Source organism: Takifugu flavidus, chromosome 22, assembly GCF_003711565.1.
Source record: "Takifugu flavidus isolate HTHZ2018 chromosome 22, ASM371156v2, whole genome shotgun sequence".
NCBI lineage: Eukaryota > Metazoa > Chordata > Actinopteri > Tetraodontiformes > Tetraodontidae > Takifugu > Takifugu flavidus.
In genome coordinates, this window is record NC_079541.1 from 455480 (window position 1) to 478031 (window position 22552).

The 22552-nt window shown below is 52.8% G+C and overlaps 3 protein-coding genes across 4 annotated transcripts; 2 read left to right on the forward strand and 1 right to left on the reverse strand.

The window, feature by feature from the left end:
- The first annotated feature begins 4350 nt into the window (after positions 1 to 4350).
- Positions 4351 to 10762, forward strand: slc38a2 (solute carrier family 38 member 2). Its single transcript, XM_057022020.1, has 16 exons — positions 4351 to 4631; positions 5665 to 5790; positions 5864 to 5948; positions 6026 to 6141; positions 6856 to 6929; positions 7008 to 7100; positions 7186 to 7261; positions 7392 to 7474; positions 7657 to 7715; positions 7795 to 7950; positions 8036 to 8115; positions 8191 to 8291; positions 8670 to 8794; positions 8871 to 9015; positions 9128 to 9225; positions 9297 to 10762. The coding sequence occupies exons 2-16, from the start codon at positions 5666 to 5668 to the stop codon at positions 9372 to 9374; spliced, it is 1494 nt and encodes a 497-aa protein (XP_056878000.1). The 5' UTR covers positions 4351 to 4631; position 5665; the 3' UTR covers positions 9375 to 10762.
- A 2045-nt stretch (positions 10763 to 12807) lies between these two features.
- Positions 12808 to 19317, reverse strand: scaf11 (SR-related CTD-associated factor 11). Of its 2 annotated transcripts, none has more exons than XM_057022601.1 (15): positions 19133 to 19317; positions 17823 to 17868; positions 17605 to 17750; positions 17441 to 17518; positions 17211 to 17293; positions 17054 to 17121; positions 16942 to 16979; positions 16802 to 16869; positions 16608 to 16733; positions 16442 to 16524; positions 14442 to 16373; positions 14051 to 14367; positions 13803 to 13976; positions 13617 to 13730; positions 12808 to 13524 (listed from the first exon to the last, which is right to left on the reverse strand). In XM_057022601.1, exons 2-15 carry the CDS (start codon positions 17839 to 17841, stop codon positions 13429 to 13431), a joined length of 3342 nt encoding a protein of 1113 aa, XP_056878581.1. In that variant the 5' UTR covers positions 17842 to 17868; positions 19133 to 19317; the 3' UTR covers positions 12808 to 13428. The 2 variants fall into 2 exon arrangements, with proteins under 2 accessions (XP_056878581.1, XP_056878580.1); XM_057022600.1 differs by having other exon boundaries at positions 13617 to 13736.
- Positions 19318 to 19386: 69 nt separating this feature from the next.
- Positions 19387 to 22387, forward strand: LOC130519556 (uncharacterized). Its single transcript, XM_057023098.1, has 3 exons — positions 19387 to 19434; positions 19615 to 20166; positions 20241 to 22387. Exons 1-3 carry the CDS (start codon positions 19387 to 19389, stop codon positions 20370 to 20372), a joined length of 732 nt encoding a protein of 243 aa, XP_056879078.1. The 3' UTR covers positions 20373 to 22387.
- Positions 22388 to 22552: the final 165 nt, after the last annotated feature.

A 22552-nucleotide genomic window follows, 5' to 3' on the forward strand; every position in this document is an offset into this window, starting at 1 on the left:
GTACGATATGCTACAGTACAGTACAATATGGTACGGCACAGTATGGTACGGTACAGTACGATATGCTACGGTACAGTACGATATGGTACGGCACAGTATGGTACGGTACAGTACAGTACGATATGGTACGGCACAGTATGGTACGGTACAGTACGATATGCTACGGTACAGTACGATATGGTACGGCACAGTATGGTACGGTACGGTACAGTACGATATGCTACGGCACAGTACGGTATGGTACAGTACGGTACAGTGCGGTACAGTACGGTACGGTATAGTATGGCTGCTCTGAACTCCCGGCGCCCTAATCTTAACGGCCCATTGAAAAATGTGTAAATGGTTCACGAACTCTGGCCCAGTTTTGTAAACGTCTCAATTTCATCCCGTCTCATTTTTCCACGATAGCACACCCGCAGCAGAGTCAGCGGGTTCAGAGGACCGGCCCTGGTCCATCCTGGGTGGAAAGTTTTTGTAGAGCGAGACGAGCGGCCTCCCCTCTGGGGCCCCTAAGGCTAGCGTGATCCCCCATTTGTGCTCCTGTCATAAAGAATGTGCGCGCTAAACCACTTTCCCACCACTAAGCGGATTACTAATGTAATTCTGCAGAATCAAGAGATGCTTCAGCACATCGAGACATTGTGAAAACTGAATCAAATAATTCATGTAGAAAGCTGGAGAGAGATTTTATCTCAGTCAAACGGAGCAACGAAGCCGGGATGCCGAGGACTGCTAACGTAGCTCTGATTAGCGTGTCGAAAGAGAAGCGAAGGAAGTATCTAAAACGAGCGGGGATTAAAACTCGTTTCGAGTTGCGCAATTTCTGAAAGTTTTCATTCTCTTCATAGAATTTGAGAATCCTGAGGGTTTATTCGTGGCTTTTGATTGCACAATGCAAAAGTTAGCTAATCATTGGTACTAATTTGATGAGGACAGGCCCGCCTGACGGCCAGGAATCAGTCAGAAAAAGGAAACTGGTTGTGACACTTCATGCAAAGCTGCTGGAGCTCAGTTCAAACTGTGTTGAGCTTCCAGCGCTGCCCGGCGCACCCTCGCGGGTTTTCCCACTGTGCTAACAGGGCTTGTTTGGCTAAGGAATGTTTACGTTGCGAGTCCGATCCTGTCGCAGGCCTCACGTCCGATCAGGATGTGAGCGACATGACAAGGTTTCCAAAAGAAAACTCACTTCTCTGGTGACTTTGTTTGGTTTTCAGTCTGATGGCCACCGGCAGCCTTTGTGTCGCCTGCGCCAAACGGCGGCCACATTCACGCCAACAATGTGCAGACACACCTACAAAACACGGAATGTGTGATAAAAGCAACACGTTTCGGAGAAACGAGGTGTGGAAGGACGCAGGACGAGGAGTCCTGACGGCACCACAGCGTCCATTATGAAAAATCTTTAATTCGTCGGATGGAGTACAAGCAGTTTTTCCCTCTGACCCGTGTAGAAAAACCCAATGACCTTGAAGTTTTTGCCCATTAAGCAGAGCTTATCATGAGATCTCCTGAAGCACAGAAGAAGAGCTGGTCCGTCTGTCTTGTAATAAAGATCCTCTTGTTCCTAGAAGCCTCACAGCAGGGATGGCTGAGAAAGGTCGAGGAGAAGAAAATCCCCCTTCCAAAGTCAGGAAAAATGAAAAGTTAATAGCTATACCCTGGAGGGAGTCGGGCAGGTGGAGGACAGCTATGATAGCGATCTGGTCAGGACGCAGGAGGGGGGCTTGGCAGGAGACTGGCACAGTTATATACGATGTCCTGGGAGGTTTTCATTTGGTCAGTGGGTTTACGCAAGACAGTGGAGGGAAGCCAAGGAGGTTATTAGCTCTGTCAGGGTGAGCGGGTCCAGTTGTCCATGAATGCCCGTCCAGACGTTAGAGCAGGTGCACAAATGGGGACCAAACCTTTGTTCCTGGTTTGTGTGGGTTTAAATTTACATCTGCAGTCTTTTTTAACAGCGTTTCTTGTGTTGACAATGTGGGTCATCAACAAACGTGCAGGATTTGCATTTTTGGGGAGTTCCCCAAGGCTCCGTCATGGGCCCGGACCTCTTTATATGGATTTACATTAGCAACATCATCTCCGCACTTATTTAGTGCCAAAAGTCCTTTTGATACAAACTTTAGTTGAGTTTCATTCACAGCACCTGTGAAACAACTACGGGCGAATCCAGAAACTTCACAACACCAAATCAAATAAAAAAGTCCAACTTTCCATCTGTTGCAGTAAAATATTAAAGTGGCACCAAAATGAAAAAGCTACATCTATGTGGGTTAAATTAATGTCTCAATACACCTTTGTCTGCACGCACACATGTTAGCTCAACGCTATCGTTGTAGCAAAGTTATGCTATCGTGTAGAATCTCGGTGTCGGTGTTTCTTAAACATCCCAGAATGCTGCTCAGCATTGGTGCGCCATGCGACAAAGGCGGCACTGTTAGCATTAGCATCAGAGTGTCATTCTGAAGCTGAAACTACTGCAAGTGTGGCAGTTTGATTGGCAGGAAGTTTGGCTGGTGGCAGCCTGGTTCCATCTGTGTGTGTGTGTGTGTGTGTGTGTGTGTGTGCGTGTGCGTGCGCGCGTGTGTGTGTGTGTGTTGTACTCCAGCCCTTGGCCCCCACGCTCTACTTTTCTGATCCTTCTTACTTCTGCAGGGTCGAGCTAAAGCCCCTAACAAAGCTGCCAGTCAGAGCCATGCAGCCGTCTCGTGTGTGACCGAGGCTGCAGGAATGTTTGCAGCTTTGCTACAGTAGCGAAGACCTACCTTCACTAGTGCCAAACCAGGCTAACCTGATTTATTTTCCCCATTTCACTGTCTTTGTCACGACTTTTATATAATTGTAGCGTTACAATAAGAAAGTGCTCATTTCTAGAAACCCTGAGGAGCCTCGACTCGTCCTCTGTGTTCCACCTGCGTACCAGTCCGCCACGCCTGCGGGGGAGAGCCTAAAGATGTCGCCTGATATCTTCTCGAGGAGAACGTCCTCTTTGTTTAACAAAGGCTGACATTTTAGCGCCGCCTAGCGTGACCAAAGGGGGCGTGGCTTCTCGGTTGACTGCAGCCTACCAGCAGAGGGCGATAGACGCGAATTTACGTCACAAGTGTCGCATTTTAAATAGTTCTATAAATATTTAAATACACACCAAGCACATAAAGAACTGTGTGAGCAGGGAGAAAGCCAAGGGTGTGTGAATGAGGCTCAGGACGACCTGTCACATGACTCTGTGTGTGTGTGTGGTGTGTGTGTGTGTGTGTTGTACTCCAGCCCTTGGCCCCCACGCTCTACTTTTCTGATCCTTCTTACTTCTGCAGGGTCGAGCTAAAGCCCCTAACAAAGCTGCCAGTCAGAGCCATGCAGCCGTCTCGTGTGTGACCGAGGCTGCAGGAATGTTTGCAGCTTTGCTACAGTAGCGAAGACCTACCTTCACTAGTGCCAAACCAGGCTAACCTGATTTATTTTCCCCATTTCACTGTCTTTGTCACGACTTTTATATAATTGTAGCGTTACAATAAGAAAGTGCTCATTTCTAGAAACCCTGAGGAGCCTCGACTCGTCCTCTGTGTTCCACCTGCGTACCAGTCCGCCACGCCTGCGGGGGAGAGCCTAAAGATGTCGCCTGATATCTTCTCGAGGAGAACGTCCTCTTTGTTTAACAAAGGCTGACATTTTAGCGCCGCCTAGCGTGACCAAAGGGGGCGTGGCTTCTCGGTTGACTGCAGCCTACCAGCAGAGGGCGATAGACGCGAATTTACGTCACAAGTGTCGCATTTTAAATAGTTCTATAAATATTTAAATACACACCAAGCACATAAAGAACTGTGTGAGCAGGGAGAAAGCCAAGGGTGTGTGAATGAGGCTCAGGACGACCTGTCACATGACTCTGTGTGTGTGTGTGTGTGTGTGTGTGTGTGAGTGTGAGTGTGTGTGTGAGACTGGGAGGGCTGCCTTTGAAGCTCAGTTTACGGCTGATCTAGAGTGACAGACGTCCAGGACGTCCGTGAACAGTCTTCACCGCGGTGGTGAGAACCAGGAGATCCAAACCCTCAGATCACCGAAGATCCGCGGTGACTTTTAAAGCTGCTTTCATGCTTTCAGAGCAGATTCTCATCATCTCGATTCTCATCCTGTTCGGCACCAAAGACGCACAATTCTCTCTCCACGTTCCAGCCCAAGAATTCCACCTTCCATTCCCGGACAGTGTGAGGAGGCATTAAGGCGTCATTGTGAGTCTTTTCCAGGGACCCTCTGTTTGTACACACGCTCTGCAGGAGCCGTGCGCCCCCCCCACCCTGCTCCGCCTCCTGTTGGCTGATGCAACAAGCTCAGCATATAAAAGGCCGCGGCTCCCCTCCTCCATCACAATTGGCTCCATCACTGCGCGGCTCGCTCCTGACGTTTCCCGTAAAGCTCATATTAGATCTGCTCCCACAGTTCCCACAGGTTTTGGGTTTTTGGTTTCTTTCGTTGGTTTCGGATTCTGTCTGATAATTAGACGCGTTTTGGTTTCCTATTTATCAATTTAAACCCAAAGACACCAAAGGACTCTTTTTTTTATCTGAAGAAACCATCCGGACGTTGGCTTCTCCTGTTTTACTGGACGGATTTTACCGACATTAGATCTCCATCAGGTAAGAAACCCACCATCTCCCTCATGATACCGGATTTGCGGGTCCGCGTCACCGAATATTCTGCCCTAAATCGGTGTCGTCTCTTCCGCAATCTATATTTAGACTCGAAGACGACGTCTTTCTAGTTCTGTCGCCTTTACGCGCAACCCTCCACCGACCTTTGTGGCTGCCTCGCCACCAAAACCCTCATTAGGAGAATATGTGCGCATCGTGCGTGTGAAGGTTTCATCCTAGTGTCAGACGAGACAATAACCGGGTGGCTCCTCTTCACCGGGTCAGCCCAGCCCAGAATAAATAACCAAGGAGGAGCGGCGCGGTCCTGCAGTGCGCGCGGAGGCGGTGACGCCGCATCGCCATGTGGATCCTTCAGCTGTGGCCGCACCGCGGATCCACCTGAGCCGGCGAGCGGCCGCACAACGCGCTGTGGTTCTATTATGGTTCTGTCCTTAAAAGGACAACACGTGCCATTGTTGCCCTGGAAGCGACTTTGGGCCGCGCCTTTGCGCATCCGACGTTTTCAATTGTTGGCGCGCATACGCGCTAAAAATGAGGGACAGGAAGCGTCATACATTTATGTTAGGTAAGATAAGATAAACTTTATTTGATCCTACATCGTTGAAATTCACAGTTCTGATTCCTGGATGTGTGAAACATGTCCCGCCTGACAACATTTCACAATTGAGAGGATTCCCGGAGGAAATGTGCGTAAAATCTGCTCGATGCGGCTCCAAGTCCGTCCGTCCGTCCGTCCGTCTGTCTCTCTGTCTCTCTGTCTGTCTTTCTCTCTTTAATCTCGCCTCTCAGGGTCTCTGGTGGACACAGTAACCGGTCTGGTATTTTTCCACAGCCGGTGCGTCATCTCCCCCCTCCCCCTCCCTACAAGCGCACCCCCCCCCCCCCCTCCCCAAGTCACATGACCGGGAGAGTCAATATTGGTTGGTGTGTGTGTGTGAGGTGTGTGTGGGGGGAAATGACTGCAGGAAAATGACTGAAGTGAATGAAAACCTCCTCTTTTGTGTTGTGGAATTTTTAGTATGAAACAACCTTCCACCAAAACGGAAATGAGTCGTTTCAACATCTCTCCGGAGGACGACAGCAGCAGCTCCAACAGCCAGGAATACCCCTACCCGGACTGTCCCAAGAAGGTCCCGCTGTGCAGGTGAGACTGGCTTTGGTGCACAAACACGTGGAAGAAGCTTGGTGGAGACGCTGACTTTGTCCTTGTGTCTCAGCCAATATGCCGACATGGATGCTGCTGAAAACCAGAACTTCCTCCCTGAGCTCAACCTGGGAAAGAAGAAATACGAGACGGAATATGTAAGTCTGCCCTGCTCCAAACTGCAAGTGTTGGCTCCGACACGTCCCGCTCTTCATCCGGATGTTTGTGTCCGCAGCACGAGGGCAACACGTCCTTCGGCATGTCTGTGTTCAACCTGAGCAACGCCATCATGGGCAGCGGCATCCTGGGCCTGTCCTACGCCATGGCCAACACCGGCATCGCCCTCTTTGTGTGAGTTCCTCTGGTGGACACGCACAGAAACGTCCTCCGTCAGGACACGTTCGTCCTGGTGGCTGCAGGACGAGTTCTGCTGCCGTGAGCCGTTAATTATTGAGAGCAGAACTTTAGAGCCCAGAGCACGAGGAAGGAGGCGAAGCTTCAGAAGGTTGCCTCAACAGAACCCTGCATGAATCAGCAACAACAGGTGACCTTGGGAGGGAGAGCAGGCTCCTTATCTCTCCACGAGCCTGTTATCACTACTTCCTAGACGCCCTTCCTAGTTTAGAAGCAGTTTCGCAATAACGAGTGAATGAATCCGAAGGCAAGTGGAAACTCTCCGTTCCTCCTTCACCTGCTGAACATGCAGGTGCTTTTAAGCCATAATAGTAGAATAATAGAAGAATATAGAAGAATAATTATTCTCAAAGTTACTGAAAGGCTTCAAAGTCAAGGTTTGTGTTCGGGAACGGTTTCCACGGTGACGTGTCCGTCACAGTCAGTGAAAAGCTCAGGGCTAATCTCGTCGCTCTACTACGGGCGTGTTACACAAGCTTCCCTCAGACGCCTCTCAGGCAGAATTAAGAGGTTTGTTGTGGAAGCCTGATCCCACAGGTGACTCACAGCCCTGTGTTTACCCCCCCCCCCCCCCCCCTCACAAGTCTCTGAGCGGCGCTGGGATTAGCGTCATGTGTGAGCGTCCAGCTAAAGTCCCTGTCCTGTCTGCAGGATCCTCCTGGTGGCCGTGGCCATCTTCTCGCTCTACTCTGTTCACCTGCTGCTGAAGACGGCCAACGAAGGAGGTGAGGCGCCGCCAGCAGGAGCTGCTCAGGTGCTTTTAAAGCTCTTACCTGAATGTTGAACCGGTTCCATCTTCCCAGGCGCGCTGGTGTACGAGCAGCTGGGTTATAAAGCCTTCGGGATGCCGGGGAAGCTCGCCGCTTCCTGCTCCATCACCATGCAGAACATCGGAGGTGAGGCCCGACCTGAGCTGGACCAGGACCTGCTGAGCAGCTTCTGCACTCGTTTTCCCAGGTTAACTCTGCTTTGTCCCCGCAGCCATGTCCAGCTACCTCTACATCGTCAAGTACGAGCTGCCCATCGTCATCCAGGCCTTCCTGGGGGGCAGCAACGGGTGAGCAGACCTCGGTCCTGGCACGGGGGGGCCTCGCCCTGTTGGGCCTCTCCTGCGTAGATCTAACCGCTACGTCAACGTTTTCATATGCGGAACATTTGTTTGATTTCCGGAATGTTTTGTGTTGCAGAGAGTGGTATACTAATGGGGACTACCTGGTGCTGCTGGTCTCCTTTGTCATCATCCTCCCCCTGTCGCTGCTCAGAAACCTGGGTGAGCAGAGAGTGTGTGTACCTGTGTGTATGAGTGTGTGTTGTATGAAGTTCCAAAAGCCTCATTGGGAAGGTGTCCTCACAAAGATAGCAAAAGGACGAGTGTGTGGTTCTGGCTTATTATTGATGTGGGAGACAAGCTTCTGTGGAACGTTGCGGTCACAGCTGCGTTTCCTTCCACAGGTTACCTTGGTTACACAAGTGGGCTGTCGCTGCTCTGCATGGTGTTCTTCCTGATTGTGGTGAGCAGAACTTGCCGTTACCCCTCTTCGACCGCCTGGCGTCTCCTCCTGAAACAGCCTTTTCTCCTCTGTCATCCAGGTGATCATCAAGAAGTTCCAGATCCCGTGTCCTCTGCCTCTGGATGAAGCTTTGAACGACACCTTGAAGGTTCTGAACGCCAACCATTCCCAGCTGAACGCCACGGACTACAGCGAGAGCGCCTGCACGCCAAAATACTTTGTCTTCAACTCCCAGGTGAGGCTCTAAAACCCGCCACTAGATGGCGACAGACAGGCGTTGTGTTGAGGACCCCCCCTTGACCGGTGCTTCTGTCCCTCAGACCGTCTACGCCGTTCCCATCCTGACCTTCGCCTTCGTGTGCCACCCCTCCATCCTGCCCATGTACGAGGAGCTGAAAGAGTGAGTGGCCGCCGTCGAACCGCCGCGGAACAAAAAGAAGCTTTTCTCTGACGTCTTTGTCGTCCCCTCGAACAGCCGCTCCCGTAAGAAGATGCAGGGCGTGGCCAACGTGTCCTTCCTGGCCATGTTCATCATGTACCTGCTGGCTGCTCTCTTTGGATATCTGACCTTCAACGGTGAGCGACACCAACCCACGGGTGCACAAACAACAGAGTTGTTAGCTAACAGGTTAGGTTAGAACAGCCCAGCTGACGCGGCCGACGCCGCCCTGTTTGTTGTGGGACAACATCTGTGTGGACTGAAACGATCCCAGAGTTTTATCCAACCGGGGCAGGAGCAGATGTGGGCGGGTTGGTACCAGAGCAATTACCAAAGCACGTAGGAAGCGGTTGAGACCTGCGTGTTGAGGTGTGGCGCCCTGAGACCGCTCCCCCAGGCCGCTCCTGGACGCCAGGAACGGGCGATAATAGCGTCGCTGTTGCAACACTTTATGGTTCTGTTGTCAGAATATAACCGGGTTCACTGAGCGCTAACGTTGTGCCGTCCCTCCGCAGCGCACGTGGAGCCCGAGATGCTGCACACCTACTCCAAGGTGTTCAAGGCCGACGTGGTCCTGCTGATCGTCCGCCTGGCCGTGCTGGCCGCCGTCACCCTCACCGTCCCCGTGGTGCTTTTCCCCGTAAGCGGCGAGGAAGCATGTTGTGGTTATGGCGGCGGCCGGCTGCGGTTCCTCATGAGCCTGCTTGTGTCTGTAGATCCGGACCTCCGTAAACCAGCTCCTGTGTGCGTCCAAGGACTTCAGCTGGATCCGGCACTGCGTCATCACCCTGGTCTTGCTGGGCGCAACCAACGCGCTGGTCATCTTTGTCCCCACCATCAGGGACATCTTCGGCTTCATCGGTAAGCCTCTGCCTGGTACCTGAGGGGGGCGGCTGCCGGCTGTGGCTCCTCCCACTGCCTGGCTGTGGCTCCTCCCACTGCCGTTGCTTTAACTCGCTCCCTCCCCCCGCAGGCGCCTCTGCTGCTGCCATGCTCATCTTCATCCTGCCCTCGGCTTTCTACATCAAACTGGTCAAGAAGGAATCCATGAAGTCCGTGCAAAAGATCGGGGTAAGACGTCTTCCATCGGTCAGGGGTTGCTAGGCAACAGACAGGTCACTCATATTCCCCCCTCCCCCCAGGCTACCGCCTTTCTGCTCTGTGGTGTCCTGGTCATGAGCGGCAGCATGACCCTCATCATCCTGGACTGGATCCAATAGACGCCTCCGGGGGCGTCGCGGAACGGCTGCCATAGCGACAGATTCCACAGCGGCAAAACTCCCTCGATGCTCAGCCTGGACATCCTGAGCGACCTACCATGCCATTCCGAGAGAATGTATCCGAACTGTGTACAGTTTGCTGTTATAGGCCACAAAGATGGCGCTCGCTTTCATTTCCTCTCGTTACGTTTTATCTTTGCGTTTTCAGTTTTCCAGCTTTTCACGTTTGTCAGCGTTCTTCGGTAGTTAGCTACAGCTGAAAACAAATGCTTCGAAAGGTGCCTCAAATCGGAGACGGCGTAAGAACACAGAAACGTGGGCGACGCGTGCACGGCCGCTTGGAGCCTCCCCCTCACCAGAGCCTCTTACTCTGACGATGCCAAAAACGTATTTGTGTGTGGAGAAGCACCGGCGTCATTAGCCGTTAACACCAGTATTCAGTGTTGTGTCGAGACGCTCGCGTCCCTCCTTCCTGTCTACAAGTATTTATACCGTTTCTATGGCAACACTGGCTGTGCAGTTCTGTGACTGTGCACACTGACCTGCTGATTGTGCTGCTGCATGAGAGCGGCGACACTACTGCGTCTAGACCAGAGGATGCTGAGCCCCTGCGCACGCACACGCACGCACATACACACACACACGCACACGCACACACACACACACACGCACACGCACACACACACGCCCTCTTGGGGGCGTTTTTCTCTTGATGGAACAAAACTTTGAATTTTGACCACGTGCTGTATTTGTAACAAACCTGTTAAACTTGCTAAAACCAACTAAACTAAGTCGGACGCCGTTAAAACTGACCGTCGGGCAGGAAGCGCCGCCGCCGCCGCCACGATCAACACGTGAAACTGTCACCTGATGCTTCCGACAGCAGCTCAACCACCATCTTGTTGTCCAACACCTATTTATGAACGACCACCAAATCAATGTAATTTAATCTATTTTACTATATTTATAAAATACTGTATGTACATATATATGTATATATATATATAACTATTGAGCTCAACTGTATATACGCTTTAATTTTTTTCTTTTTTTTTTACATTAATTGGAGCTGTAAAACAAACCAAAACCCAAGTTGTTGAATTTGTGGTGTCACCGTAGCTTCGGTATCCTGGAGCTGCGAGGCTTCATCTTTGACTGAATGACTTGTTGTCTGACTGTTTATGCTGTAAACTGTTGTTCATGTGGGAGACCCTGACCCGGCGTACGCGGCCCCGGGCGCCATCAGCGAAATGTCGACGCACATCGTGGTTGGAGAGTCTGTCGGCCGTCTCTTGACCTCAGGAGCAGTGTTACACTTGTTTCAATGAAACACTATGTACTGTAGATCCTGCAAATTTTGTCCAATTAAATTTAATAATAGTCTGAAACGTTGATTATTGGCGTCATTACTGCCCCCTGGCGGCCGCAGCGCCGAACACCAGATTTACACCAGACGTTTTTTCACGACTATAAGGCGCACTTAAAACAGATTTACTCAAAAATCGACGGTGCGCCTTGTGTGTGGACTGAGTCCCAAAATCTGCTGTGCGCCTTTGGTGGGTGCACTACGGTACTACGGCTCCGCCCATCGATTAGCGGCACACCTCCGCGTAACGACCCCCTAAAATGGCACCTGTCAAGCGACGCGTATGAGGCTCACTTTAAACTGCAGGCCGTGGAATATGCGGCGGAAAAGGGCAATCGAGCATTTTAATGTCCATGAGTCCATGGTCAGAAAGTGAACGGAAGTGAGGAGGACGAAGCTGAGTTTCCGCGGGAACAAAGCAAGGTGAAGACATGGTCATTGAGCACTTCCAAGGAGGTCTTGGTGTCGCTTTATGAGGAGGCGGCGTCTCTCCAGACGCGCACGGACAACTGTTGCGCAGCGGCTGTCCGCGGATTACCCGGAGAGGGTGGCCATCGCCCCTAACCCTGACCCTGACCCTAACCCCAGGGTTAACCCTGACCCTGACCCTGACCCTAACCCTAGAGTTAACCCTAACCCTGACCCTGACCCTAACCCTGACCCTAACCCCAGGGTTAACCCTAACCCCTGACCCTGACCCCAGGGTTAACCCTAACCCCTAACCCTGACCCTAACCCCAGGGTTAACCCTAACCCCTGACCCTAACCCCTAACCCTAGAGTTAACCCTAACCCTGACCCTGACCCTAACCCCTGACCCTGACCCTGACCCTAACCCCAGGGTTAACCCTGACCCTGACCCTGACCCTAACCCCAGGGTTAACCCTGACCCTGACCCTAACCCCTGACCCTAACCCTGACCCGCGACAACATGACCGCGCCAGCCGCATCACCAACATGGATGAACCGCTCGGTGAGTCTGATTCAGATGATTAACAAGAGGAATTCGGGATGTTGGACATCGAAATAGTGCAGCTGTTTTGTTCAGATATAGAAGATGAAAACTTTGATGGTTTTGTGGCGGGAGAATGAATATTTTGTTCAATAAATGTGTCGAAACTCACTGTTTTACTTCTGTTGTCATTTTTTACTGTATGTTTTAGCATGCGCCTAATAATACGGTGCCTTGTGTATGTTTTAAATACAGAAATAACACCCATAACTGAGACGCCTTTTATTACAGTGCGCCTTATGGTCGTGAAAAGTTTTGTTTGCAGTTGTATATCGGCCCCCTGCTGGGCCACATTCAGAGTTCCTGTCTGAGTTCTCTGATTTCTTATCTGACTTGGTCCTTAGAACAAAGTCATTATCATTGGAGACTTTAATATCTATATAGACGTTGTAAATGACAGCTTTAGAAATGGCTTCATTTCATTACTGGAGTCAGCTGGTTTCCTCCAGCAGATAAACCAACCAACTCATAGCTTCAACCACACCCTAGATCTAGTCCTGACTTATGGTGTTGAGGTAGAACATGTGTCAGTGTTCCCTCAGAACCCAGTCCTGTCAGACCATTCTTTGATCACTTTTACATTTATGATTAAGGATTCTTCTATGCTCAGAACAAAGTCTCACTATAGCAGATGTCTCTCAGATAATGCTGTAGCTAAGTTTAAGGAAGTGATCCCTGTGCTGATCCCAGGACCACCGTGTGTTTCCCCAGGGATAATCATTATAATCTGAGCCCTGCTGAGGTTGACTCTATTGCTGAAGGTGCAGCAACCTCACTGAGAATCACGCTTGATTCTGTTGCCCCCCTGAAAAAGACAATAGTAACTCAGAGGAGGTGTGCCCCCTGGTATAATTCACACATCAGGGATTCTGGAAAGCACCTTTAAACAATTATGATTGTAAAAGATGCCATATAAATAAAGATTGATTTGATTTGATTGATTTTGAAGATACGGTATTTGGATTCTTTATTTCCATGAAAAGCTCCGGTGTAAACACCGGCCAGTCTCATTAATCCAGATTATCCTACAGGTAGACAAATGGGACACACTCACGCCTGGATTTGGACTTTTAATTGCAGTGTTTTTCTCCACCTTTATGAGGACCTTGCTGTTTGTGTCCTCGGGTCACGTGATACACATGATGCACATCAGGAAGCAGCTTTGAGTCCACCACCTTCAACAATGTGGGGGGGCGGTGGACGCGAGCACGCCCCCCGTCCCGTCGGTCGTCACTCTGGTCAACCAATCAGGGCTCTAATTACAATCAGACTGGATCTGGGCCCGTTTGGGGACCACAGAGGAATCAAGGCAATGCTGAGAAACTCTTAGTTCACCTGAAATCTCTTAATATTTAAAAAAGAACATTGAAAATATTTAATCAATAAGCTATATGATCGGGATAACTTGTACCAGCCAGGAGCCCCTGGGGGGGCGGGGGCGGGTCACAGTAGTCACGCCAGCTGTAATAAAGGGCTCTTGCATTACAATTTCTGATAGAGTCGCTCTGGTTCCTAACAAAATACGAAATTCTATAGAAAAAAACAGCTTCTTCCAGTAAAAGGTAGAAATATCAAAAGAAAGCGGCTCTCCGTCCTCGTCCAGGGACGCCTCCTTCCAGCAAGAGACAAATTGCACTTGAGCGGCTGATGGCGGCGGCTGATGGCGGCTGATGGCGGCTCATTTCTTGCGGGCGTGCTTGTATTTGTCCACGTAGGCCTTCACCAGGTTGGCCACCTTACTGGCGTTGACCTCGCCGCTCTTGCTGTGACACACCTGGAGATTCGAAGGGTTCATAATTCAGGTCTCAACCAAACGTTGTTCTGAAGCTTCTCAGGCGCGGCGAAGGGGGCGGGGCTTGTGCTCACCTTCTCCACGGCTTTGCGGACGATCTCCTTGTATTCGTCCTTGGTGATTTCCTTCCTTTGGTAAAAGGGTTTTATGGCGGTCTTCACCTCGTTGACGGCCTTCTCCTGGATCTGCTGCTTCTGCGGCACAAACACACGGTTGGGGGGGCACTCACACCACCGCCTTTCTGGGGGGGCGGGACCAACCTTCTCCTTCCTGGAGCTGTCGGCCTGAGCTCTGCTGGGATGTCCGGGCTGAGTGGTGGAGGACGGCACCGCCTGGCTGGAGGGCAGCTGGCTCTGGGTCACCGGGGCAGCGCCGGCTTTGGTCGGGGTGGCGAGGAGGGCGGGCTTTGCAAACCCTAACACGGTGCTCGCCATCTAGACCAAGAGAGAAGGGGGGGGTTACAGACCGGAGGGTCGCGGGCGGCGCCGGCGTTGGTGGCGGATCGTACCTGAGCAGCGAAGCCCTCAGACGGTGCTGCAGACGCCGTCTGGCTGCCTTGCTGCATGGGTGGCGGCGGCGGGGGCGGCGGCGGGAGGCCCTGGGCGCCGACGGCGGGCACCTGAAGGAGCGGCAGGGCGGGGTGCAGGTGCATGGGGACCTGTGGCGGGAGGGCGTACGGCGCCGCAGGCTGCAGACTGACTGGCAGAGGCCCGCGCACCGGATAGTGATGCTGGAGGACGTTCAGCTGGGCGGGAAGGACGCTCATCACGGGCACCGGAGCGTTGCCTGGCAACGGCGGGGGCGGAGCCTCACTTTTAGGAGCATCTGTTAGAGAAGCAGGGAGGAAGAATTAAGGGACGTTCAAAGGTCGGGACTTGACCCGTGACCCGGAGACTGACCTGCCGCCGCCGCCGCCGGCTCCTCCTCCTGTCTGTTCCAGACGCCAGGACCTCCTCGCTCCCTCTTGGAGTAATAATCCTGCACGTCTGCGGGCAGCGTCTTCCTCACAGCCCAGCTGGAGGCCGAGGACCAGCCCGAGCGGTCGACCACGGCCTCTCCGCCCTCGTCCTTCCTGCGCCCCCCCCGGTGCTCGTTGAAGCGGCTGTAGGCGTCGTTGCCCGTGGCCGAGCTGTTGTTCCTGTGCTGCCAGCGGCCGTCCTCGGCCTCCTCCTGCTGGCTGTAGAAGCTACGGCCGCCGCCCCTCCCCGACCCCCGGCCGCGCCCGGCCCGGCTGCGGCGGTCTTCCCAGCGCGGGCTGCTGCCGAGGTCGCGGCTTCGGTTGTCGGCGTCGCTGCGGATCTTCTCCGTGACCCAGTCGGGGTTCTCCGTCCAGCTGTGGCGGTCCGGCGAACTTTCCGAAGGAACGCCATTTTCAGAGCGTCCAGCGCCTCCGTGGTTCCTTCGTCCCTCGCCGCTCGAGCCGTCTCCCTGCCCAGACCTCCACCCCCCCCTGCGCTCCCTGGACGGGGGCCTTTCTGGGCTCGCCGCCCGCCTGTACGAGCGTGTTCTGGACCGTGACCTGGACCTGGAGCGCGACCTGGACCTGGAGCGGCTCCTTGAGCGCCGTCTCCTCCTCTCGCGGCTGTTTTCCCTCCTGGAATATTCCCTCTCGCCGTCTCGGTCCTTGTCCCGGTCTCTGCTCCGAGGGCGGGAGGAGCGTCTGGAGGGGGGGCTGGAGCCACGTTCTCTGGAGCGCGAGCGCCTGCAGGAATCTCGTTTGGATTCCCTCTTGGGGGACCAGGTGGAGGAGGGCGAATGGAAGCGCGAGCGCCGCTGTCTGCCGTTCCTTCTGTCCTCGCTCCGGTCCGCCTCCGGCTCCTTGGGCTCCTCCTCCTTGGTGACTTGGCGTTCAGAGGCAGAAGGTTCTGAAGGAGCTGGTTCTGCAGCAGCCGAGGAACGTTCCCTCGATTCTTCCATGTGGGGGAGCTGGGACAGATCCGGGGACGGAGCGTCCTTGCTGACCGTCTCAGGGCTCTGGACCGATGAGGGCTCTTCTGCTGCGCTGGAGCTCTGGGACGGGTTTGACCCTGCCAGAACCAAACCCTCCTCCGGGGGCTCAGGCTTGGTCTCCTTTGAAGATTCTTCTGGATCCTGTTGCTGCAGGTCCTCACAAAGGTCCATGTCATCGTCCTGCTCATCACACCGAGGGGACGTCCCAGGCGGGCCGGTCTCTCCCAAAGGGCCGTCCTCCGAGGAACTAAGGCCTGCTGGTTCTTCCCTGTCTTCTCTCTCTGGGGTTCCGTGCTCCTCTGGGGAAGAAGAGAGTTCTTCCTCTCCTGCTTCCTCCGGAACTTCACTTGATTGTCCCTGAGACTCTTCAGCATCTTGTCCCCCAACGTCCCCCAACGTCTCCCCCCGTCCTGTCCTGTCAGCAGAGTCGGGCTGGTCCTGATCTTCAGTGATGCTTCCATCAGCATCAGAACCGACCTGTTCTGACGTGTGCAAATCCTCATCACTCTTCTCCTCCTCTTCGTCCCTCCCCTCACCTTCATCCTCCTCCTCCTCCTCCTCACTCGGAGAAGAACCTTTCCTTCCGGTGCTTTTCCGTTTCCCGACGGCCTTCCGGTTGGTCACCTGTCTGCTCTTCCTCTTGGCTGGCGGAGCTCTTCCTGCCCTGCCGGTAGACGAGTCGGAGTCTGATGAGACCGAGGTCTGTGGCGAGGGCTCGGACCCGGACCCGGAGACCACTTCCTGTGTCCTGCTGTGGCGGGTGGACCGCCGGGCCTGGACCGCCTCCAGCTCCTGGGCGGCGGCGCCGGAGCTGGAGGCTCGGCTGCTTCTCTTCTCGCCTCCTTTGGGACACGTGATGGCGCAGCCAACGCCTTGACAAGCTGGAGGGAGAAACGTGAGCGTGGATCAGGATTAAAGCTCCCAGTGAAAGTTTCGCTCCAAAACCCACCAAAAAGTCCAGGTCCAAAGAGGGACGAGGAGCCTCCCAATGGAAACCAGCCGCTGTTCCAATCGTCGGGGCGAAAATTCTCTCTGTGGATCAGAACAGGACAGGGACCTTCAGAGGGTCTCCGGGGTCGAGCGGCGCTCCTGCGGCCACGGCGTGACGTCCTTACCTCACTGCAGCGTCCGCTAGGACGGAAGGAGCAGCAGAAACCCAGGGACAACCCCGGACCTGTGCTTTACAGCGCCGGGAGGGCGCGTGGTTCCGGACCACCTCCGTCACCCCGGCAGCTTCTGCACTACAGAAGGATGAAACCATCAGCATGGACACAGCAGGAAACAGCCAAGGCAGCAGGTTCTCGCTCACATGTCCTGAGTCCACGTGGCCGATGGGGTCGGGGGGGCAGAGCAGGAGCAGCAGGACGAGCCCCTCACCTGGACAGGAGGGCAGAGACAGCGTGAGGACGGGGGACACACACAAAGACACCTGGAGGACACCTGACACACCTTCTTCCTGCTCAGGGGCCACGGCTCCTCCTCGTTACCTGGAACAGACGTGACAGTTCAGGACGCCGCAGGTGTAAAATACTTCCGAACGTGTGGAAAGCTGCAAACACACATTTCCTCACGAGTCCTTTCCTTCTGACCTCGGGGTTCCTCGCCGCTCCTGATCTCCTGGCTGGTTTCCTGGGGGGAACACAAGCACCCGAATCACCCTGGACTCACCTCCCTGGGCTCTCCACCATGTTGGGTTCTCCACCAGCACAAATACTCACTTTGCAGAGACTTTGGGTTTTTTGAGGTTTCTACAGCAGCAGCTCGACGCTCCAGGACGACTCAGCAGCTTCTTCACGGGAACCTTCAACAGCGGAACACAGAACATGGGTTCCCCGGACCTGGACTCTCATCCAAAACCCTCTAAAACATGTTGTCTGCACAGAAGCAGCCTTAATCCTGTAATCAGGAATAAGCCCCTTGGGGGGGGTCTGCTCTAGGATCCACAGACCTGCACGCAGCTCCGGCTGCCGTCCCATCTGTAAACATTCCTGAAAGGTCTTCTGTCCACGGGACAGGAAGCCGACATCTGCAACGTTCAAGCAGACCCACAACATCAAAGCTGCTCCTCAACGTTCTCCTGCTGCTGAGGATCATCACAAGATGCCAACGTACCTCGGCCCACCTCAGGAGGCACCCGAGGCAGAAGACGTGACAGCAGCTGTCCGGCGAGGCGAGTTCGCCGGCAGGCAGGACGCCCAGACATATGGGACACCGCTCCGCCTCCTCGCCATCGGTGGCATCGGACGGACCCGGACCACCTGCACAGGAGGGGATCCTGGTCAGGAGGCCTGTGTGTGTGTGTGTGTGTGTGTGTGTGTGTGTGGACTCACCACTTCCAGCTCCGGTCATGGTGAAGCTGGGACCACCGGATCGGTGCTGCAGGACAGAAGAACAGGAGGAAAATGTTGGAGGCAGGAAGCAGCAGAAGCTGCAGCCCAGAGCTGGAGAGCAAACGTGGCGACACTTCAAACGTCTTCAGGTCTGATTAGAATCTAAGTTTGGTCGAATATTTCATCCTCTTTTCATCTTTGATGATGACGGCTGGAAATCTGCACGCGAATCATTTACCTGTTTATACACATCAGAATAAAACTGTAAAGAGTTAAAACAAGTTACAGGAAGCAGGTATGTTGGGGCAGATGTGGCCCCATTTGGGGCAGATTTGGTTCCCTTTGGGGGCAGATGTGGCCCTACTTGGGGCAGATTTGGTTCCCTTTGGGGGCAGATGTGACCCCACTTGGGGCAGATTTGGTTCCCTTTGGGGGCAGATGTGACCCCACTTGGGGCAGATTTGGTTCCCTTTGGGGGCAGATTTGGGCCCTACTTGGGGCAGATTTGGGCCCTGCACTGATTTGACTTTATTACCCTGCTTGTTGTGCTTATTTACCGATGAGGTCATAGTTGTTGTTGACTCCACGTCAAAGGTTCGTTTCCCTGAAACTTCTCCCAACTTTCAGCTCCTGATTTTAACACCTGAAAATAATATTTAACTACGAAACGGGAGGAAAACCGATCCTAGTTAACAGGAAGAGATTAAATCCGCCAGCGCCTCCTGGATTCTTCACTAAATCTGCTTCAGACCATCAAATGCTGCTAAATTAACACCGTAAATGAGCCGAACGGTAACTTTGGGCTCCAAGCGTCACTTCAACAGAACCCCATCGGCACCACGACATTTGAGGCTAAATTAGCCTTTCCACAAACTTGATGCTGCTTAAGGTAAAAATGAAAGTAAAAGATGCAGCTGACGGCGGCTCGTCCTGACGTGCAGCCGCACACTTGTTGTGCGTGTTCGGCCCTTTCTTGTGCAGCTTTCGGTGCGTTTGTCAACACGGCCCGTCTGCACAACATTAGCATCCGCTCGGTCAAGCGGTGCCAACACGACAACAACACGCTCCAAGTCCGCCACAAAGCTGCTGCGAGCGCCGCCGAAGCGCCTGTTCATGGTGGGACGAGAGAAGCGCGTCTGAACGGTGTTGGAACGAGACAACAGCCCCAGCGAAGGTCACCACATAACCAGCTAGCGGCGCAGCGATTCAACCGAGCTAACTAGCTGCTACAGACAACAACAGCTGCTTACGTCGCTTGTAGCTCGCTACTAGATAGCTCGTTTAAGCGAACCGCGTCAGCTGGTACTTACCCGTTAGTGTAACGGATTCCCAGCTGTTGGACCGTTTTTACAGTGTAAATTCCAGCTAGAAAACAAGGCCGAGCCGCACTATCCGGTGGTTGTTGTTTTGGCTAGAATTCAGAGCTTAGCTTTCCGAAAGTCTCAGCCACATGTCTCCGCGTCTGGCGGAGCCTGGTCCCGCCTGCAGCGCCCCCTGGCGGACCCGCCGACGGTTACAGCCCATTACAGCCCATTCACTCATGTTCTGTTATTTATGATTCTTCATGACTGCATGTCTGAAGAGTTTAGCTGGACTCCTGCAGCTGACCAGGGTTTAGTTCTGATGGGTTAAAAACAGAACAAACACCTGGTGGCGGACGTGGACGTCTCTGGAGGACATGGTCCTTTCTGGAGGTGGACGTCTCTGGAGGAGGACGTAGTAGTCTCTGGAGGTGGACGTGGTCCTCTCTGGAGGTGGACATCTCTGTACGAGGACCTGGTCCTGTCTGTAGGTGGACGTCTCTGGAGGAGGACGTGGTCGTCTCTGGAGGTGGACGTCTCTGGAGGAAGACGTCTCTGGTGGAGGACGTCTCTGGAGGTGGACGTCTCTGGAGGTGGACGTCTCTGGAGGAGGATGTCTCTGGAGGTGGACGTGGTCCTCTCTGGAGGTGGACGTCTCTGGAGCTGGACGTCTCTGGAGGAGGACGTCTCTGGAGCTGGACGTCTCTGGAGGAGGACGTCTCTGGAGCTGGACGTCTCTGGAGGAGGACGTCTGGAGCTGGACGTCTCTGGAGGAGGATGTCTCTGGAGCTGGACGTCTCTGGAGGAGGACGTCTCTGGAGCTGGACGTCTCTGGAGCTGGACGTCTCTGGAGCTGGACGTCTCTGGAGGAAGACGTCTCTGGTGGAGGACGTCTCTGGAGGAGGACGTCTCTGGAGCTGGACGTCTCTGGAGCTGGACGTCTCTGGAGGAGGACGTCTCTGGAGGAGGACGTCTCTGGAGGAGGACGTCTCTGGAGCTGGACGTCTCTGGAGCTGGACGTCTCTGGAGGACGCTGGCAGCAGGTTATGCTGTGCATCGTTCTAAACTTCATCTCTGCATGTTTGACGGATTAATAAAATCCTTTATTCCATCACAGACAGATGAGGAGCAACACGAGGATCAAAGCCAGAACATGAAAGCGATGCAGTTCCTGCTCCCACTCAGGATCCTCCCCACATCAAACTGTCCCCTCGGGGAGGAGCTGAAGTCGCACCAGCAACCCCAGTGATGCCTGGCTTCCAGGAGATGGAGCCATTTTCCACCCTTTGACTCGACGTGACTCCGGAGACCTGAAGGACGTTAAAAGCTTCCTGCCGGGCTCTTTTGTCTGCGCTGGGGGGCAGATGCAGCCGACTGGCCCCATTTTGCGCCATGGGGGGGCAGCCTGTCACATCAGATGAGGACCTGTGTGTGATGGCATCACACGTGCATTTACAGCACATTTACATTTACTGCTTCAGCGTTCAGCGGGTTAAATCCATGTTTCTGGAAAGAATAATCCCAAAATAGAGCGTTTTCCTGCTGCAGAGAATTCCCAGGCGACGCTTTATTTCAGAACATTCAAAGTTTCACGCAAAAAGACTTGGAAAAACGTGACATCAACACGGTGGCAGCAGTATTAGAAAGAGCTTTATTTCTGTTTTGCATCAAATGTTGCTTCCATCGAATCTCCAATGAGAACTTTCCTGCCGGAGAAATACCTCATATCAGTTATCAATACACAGAATGTACACGAGCAACGACGATATGAAGCCAAATGACAAATATTTCCTCTGACCGATGACAAGTGCTGAGCTAAAAACGCCCGAAGAGGAAAGCATTGCCCCCGGTGGAGGCTTTAAACGGTCGCTTTAACCGAGCCCAGCGGCCTAATCGAGCTTTTCAGGTTTTACAAGCAAATGCTATTTAATCTGTTATAAGACCTGCGTGTTGTTGTCTACGACATTCCAGCTGATTTAAGAGTCAAGTGGCAAACAAGCGACATTAGAGGGTGACCAAGTTAGCAAAATTAGCATTGTTAATGGGCTGAGTGACAAGCTAACGTGTGTCGGACCAGGAAGACTCCAAAGATCAGATTTTATTCTCCACCCTGACGACTCTAGTAATAAAAACCCACCACACAAAATACTTAAGATGGATGTCAGATCGAGCTGCATGAGCTGAGGTAAACGTGGAATTAAGATCACCTCCGTCGTAATTATGCTAACGACAGCTAAGCTAACGCGCTAGCAGGCGCCGCACTGGTTCGCCCAGAATTCGGTTCATGACTGGAGTCCAAACAGCCGATTCGGGTGTGTCCCTGCTTGTTTGCGAAAAGAGCACTTTTGAAAAAATACCCACGGACACACGCGCTATCACACTAACTTGTGTCAATTCTTCAAAATGGGGTCTGCTAACGCACGTCTCCGCCATTTTGTGACAGGTTTTTCATTGAGCAAAGGGGTGCGTGTAATGGTTGAATGTAACCCCATCAAGGAGACGTCCGCCAGCAAGGCACCGGCAACAAATGGCAGGCGCTAATTGGAAGGCGTGAGGGCGCTTTCCAGCAAGCTTAGGTCTTCTCCACAACAAACTGCAACATCTGCAGGATGCACACGATACCAAATACCCGGAATCTACATGGCGACAGTCGCAGGAATCCGGTATATTCCCAAACACGGGCGAGAAACAGCAGATGCTGCATTCAGTGTGAATTTTGAATAGTTTGGTTGAATGAATGATGGATGCCACACCACGGTTTTTATGACCAAAGCTACTTTAGTTATCCTCTGAGCTGTTAAAAAAAAAGTTAACACAAATAATGCTTTGAAAGTATTGACAGCTATTGGCTAGATAGACAAAAATAGACTGTAAATCCAATATCAACCACACAGTAACAAGAACATAAATCATTGGACAGACTTGTTTATTGTGATTAAATAATCGTGGCAGACATCAACTGCAACATTAATGGAGGACAAAGCTCTGAACAAAGACATAGACCCCAGGAAATGAAAGATAAATACTCAGAGATCAACAGGTTTTAGATAGTTAACGTTTGACAAAATATGGATTCAAAAGTAGCCACGAGTCGCAAACCCCATTTAACTTAGGTGTAAATGTTTTGTTTTGTAACTACGGTTTCAAACGGTATCTTCTCAGACATTTTTGTGCTAGGGATGATTTTATTTTGCTTCTCCATTTCCAAATGTAAGCGCTCATCCATCAATATTGTAGAGTAAATGCGACGTTACTCTCTGAAAAGTTATTTTAAAATTTTTTTTCACGTCAAGTATCCTGTGGAGATGGGCAAAAAAAGCGTGTTAATTAGCATCACCCCTCCCCCAGGGGACCTCGCCGAGCAGCTCCTGGCCCGTTTTCCAAACAGAGACGAGTTGTCAGACGGTCCCTAAAAAAGAAAACAGTCTA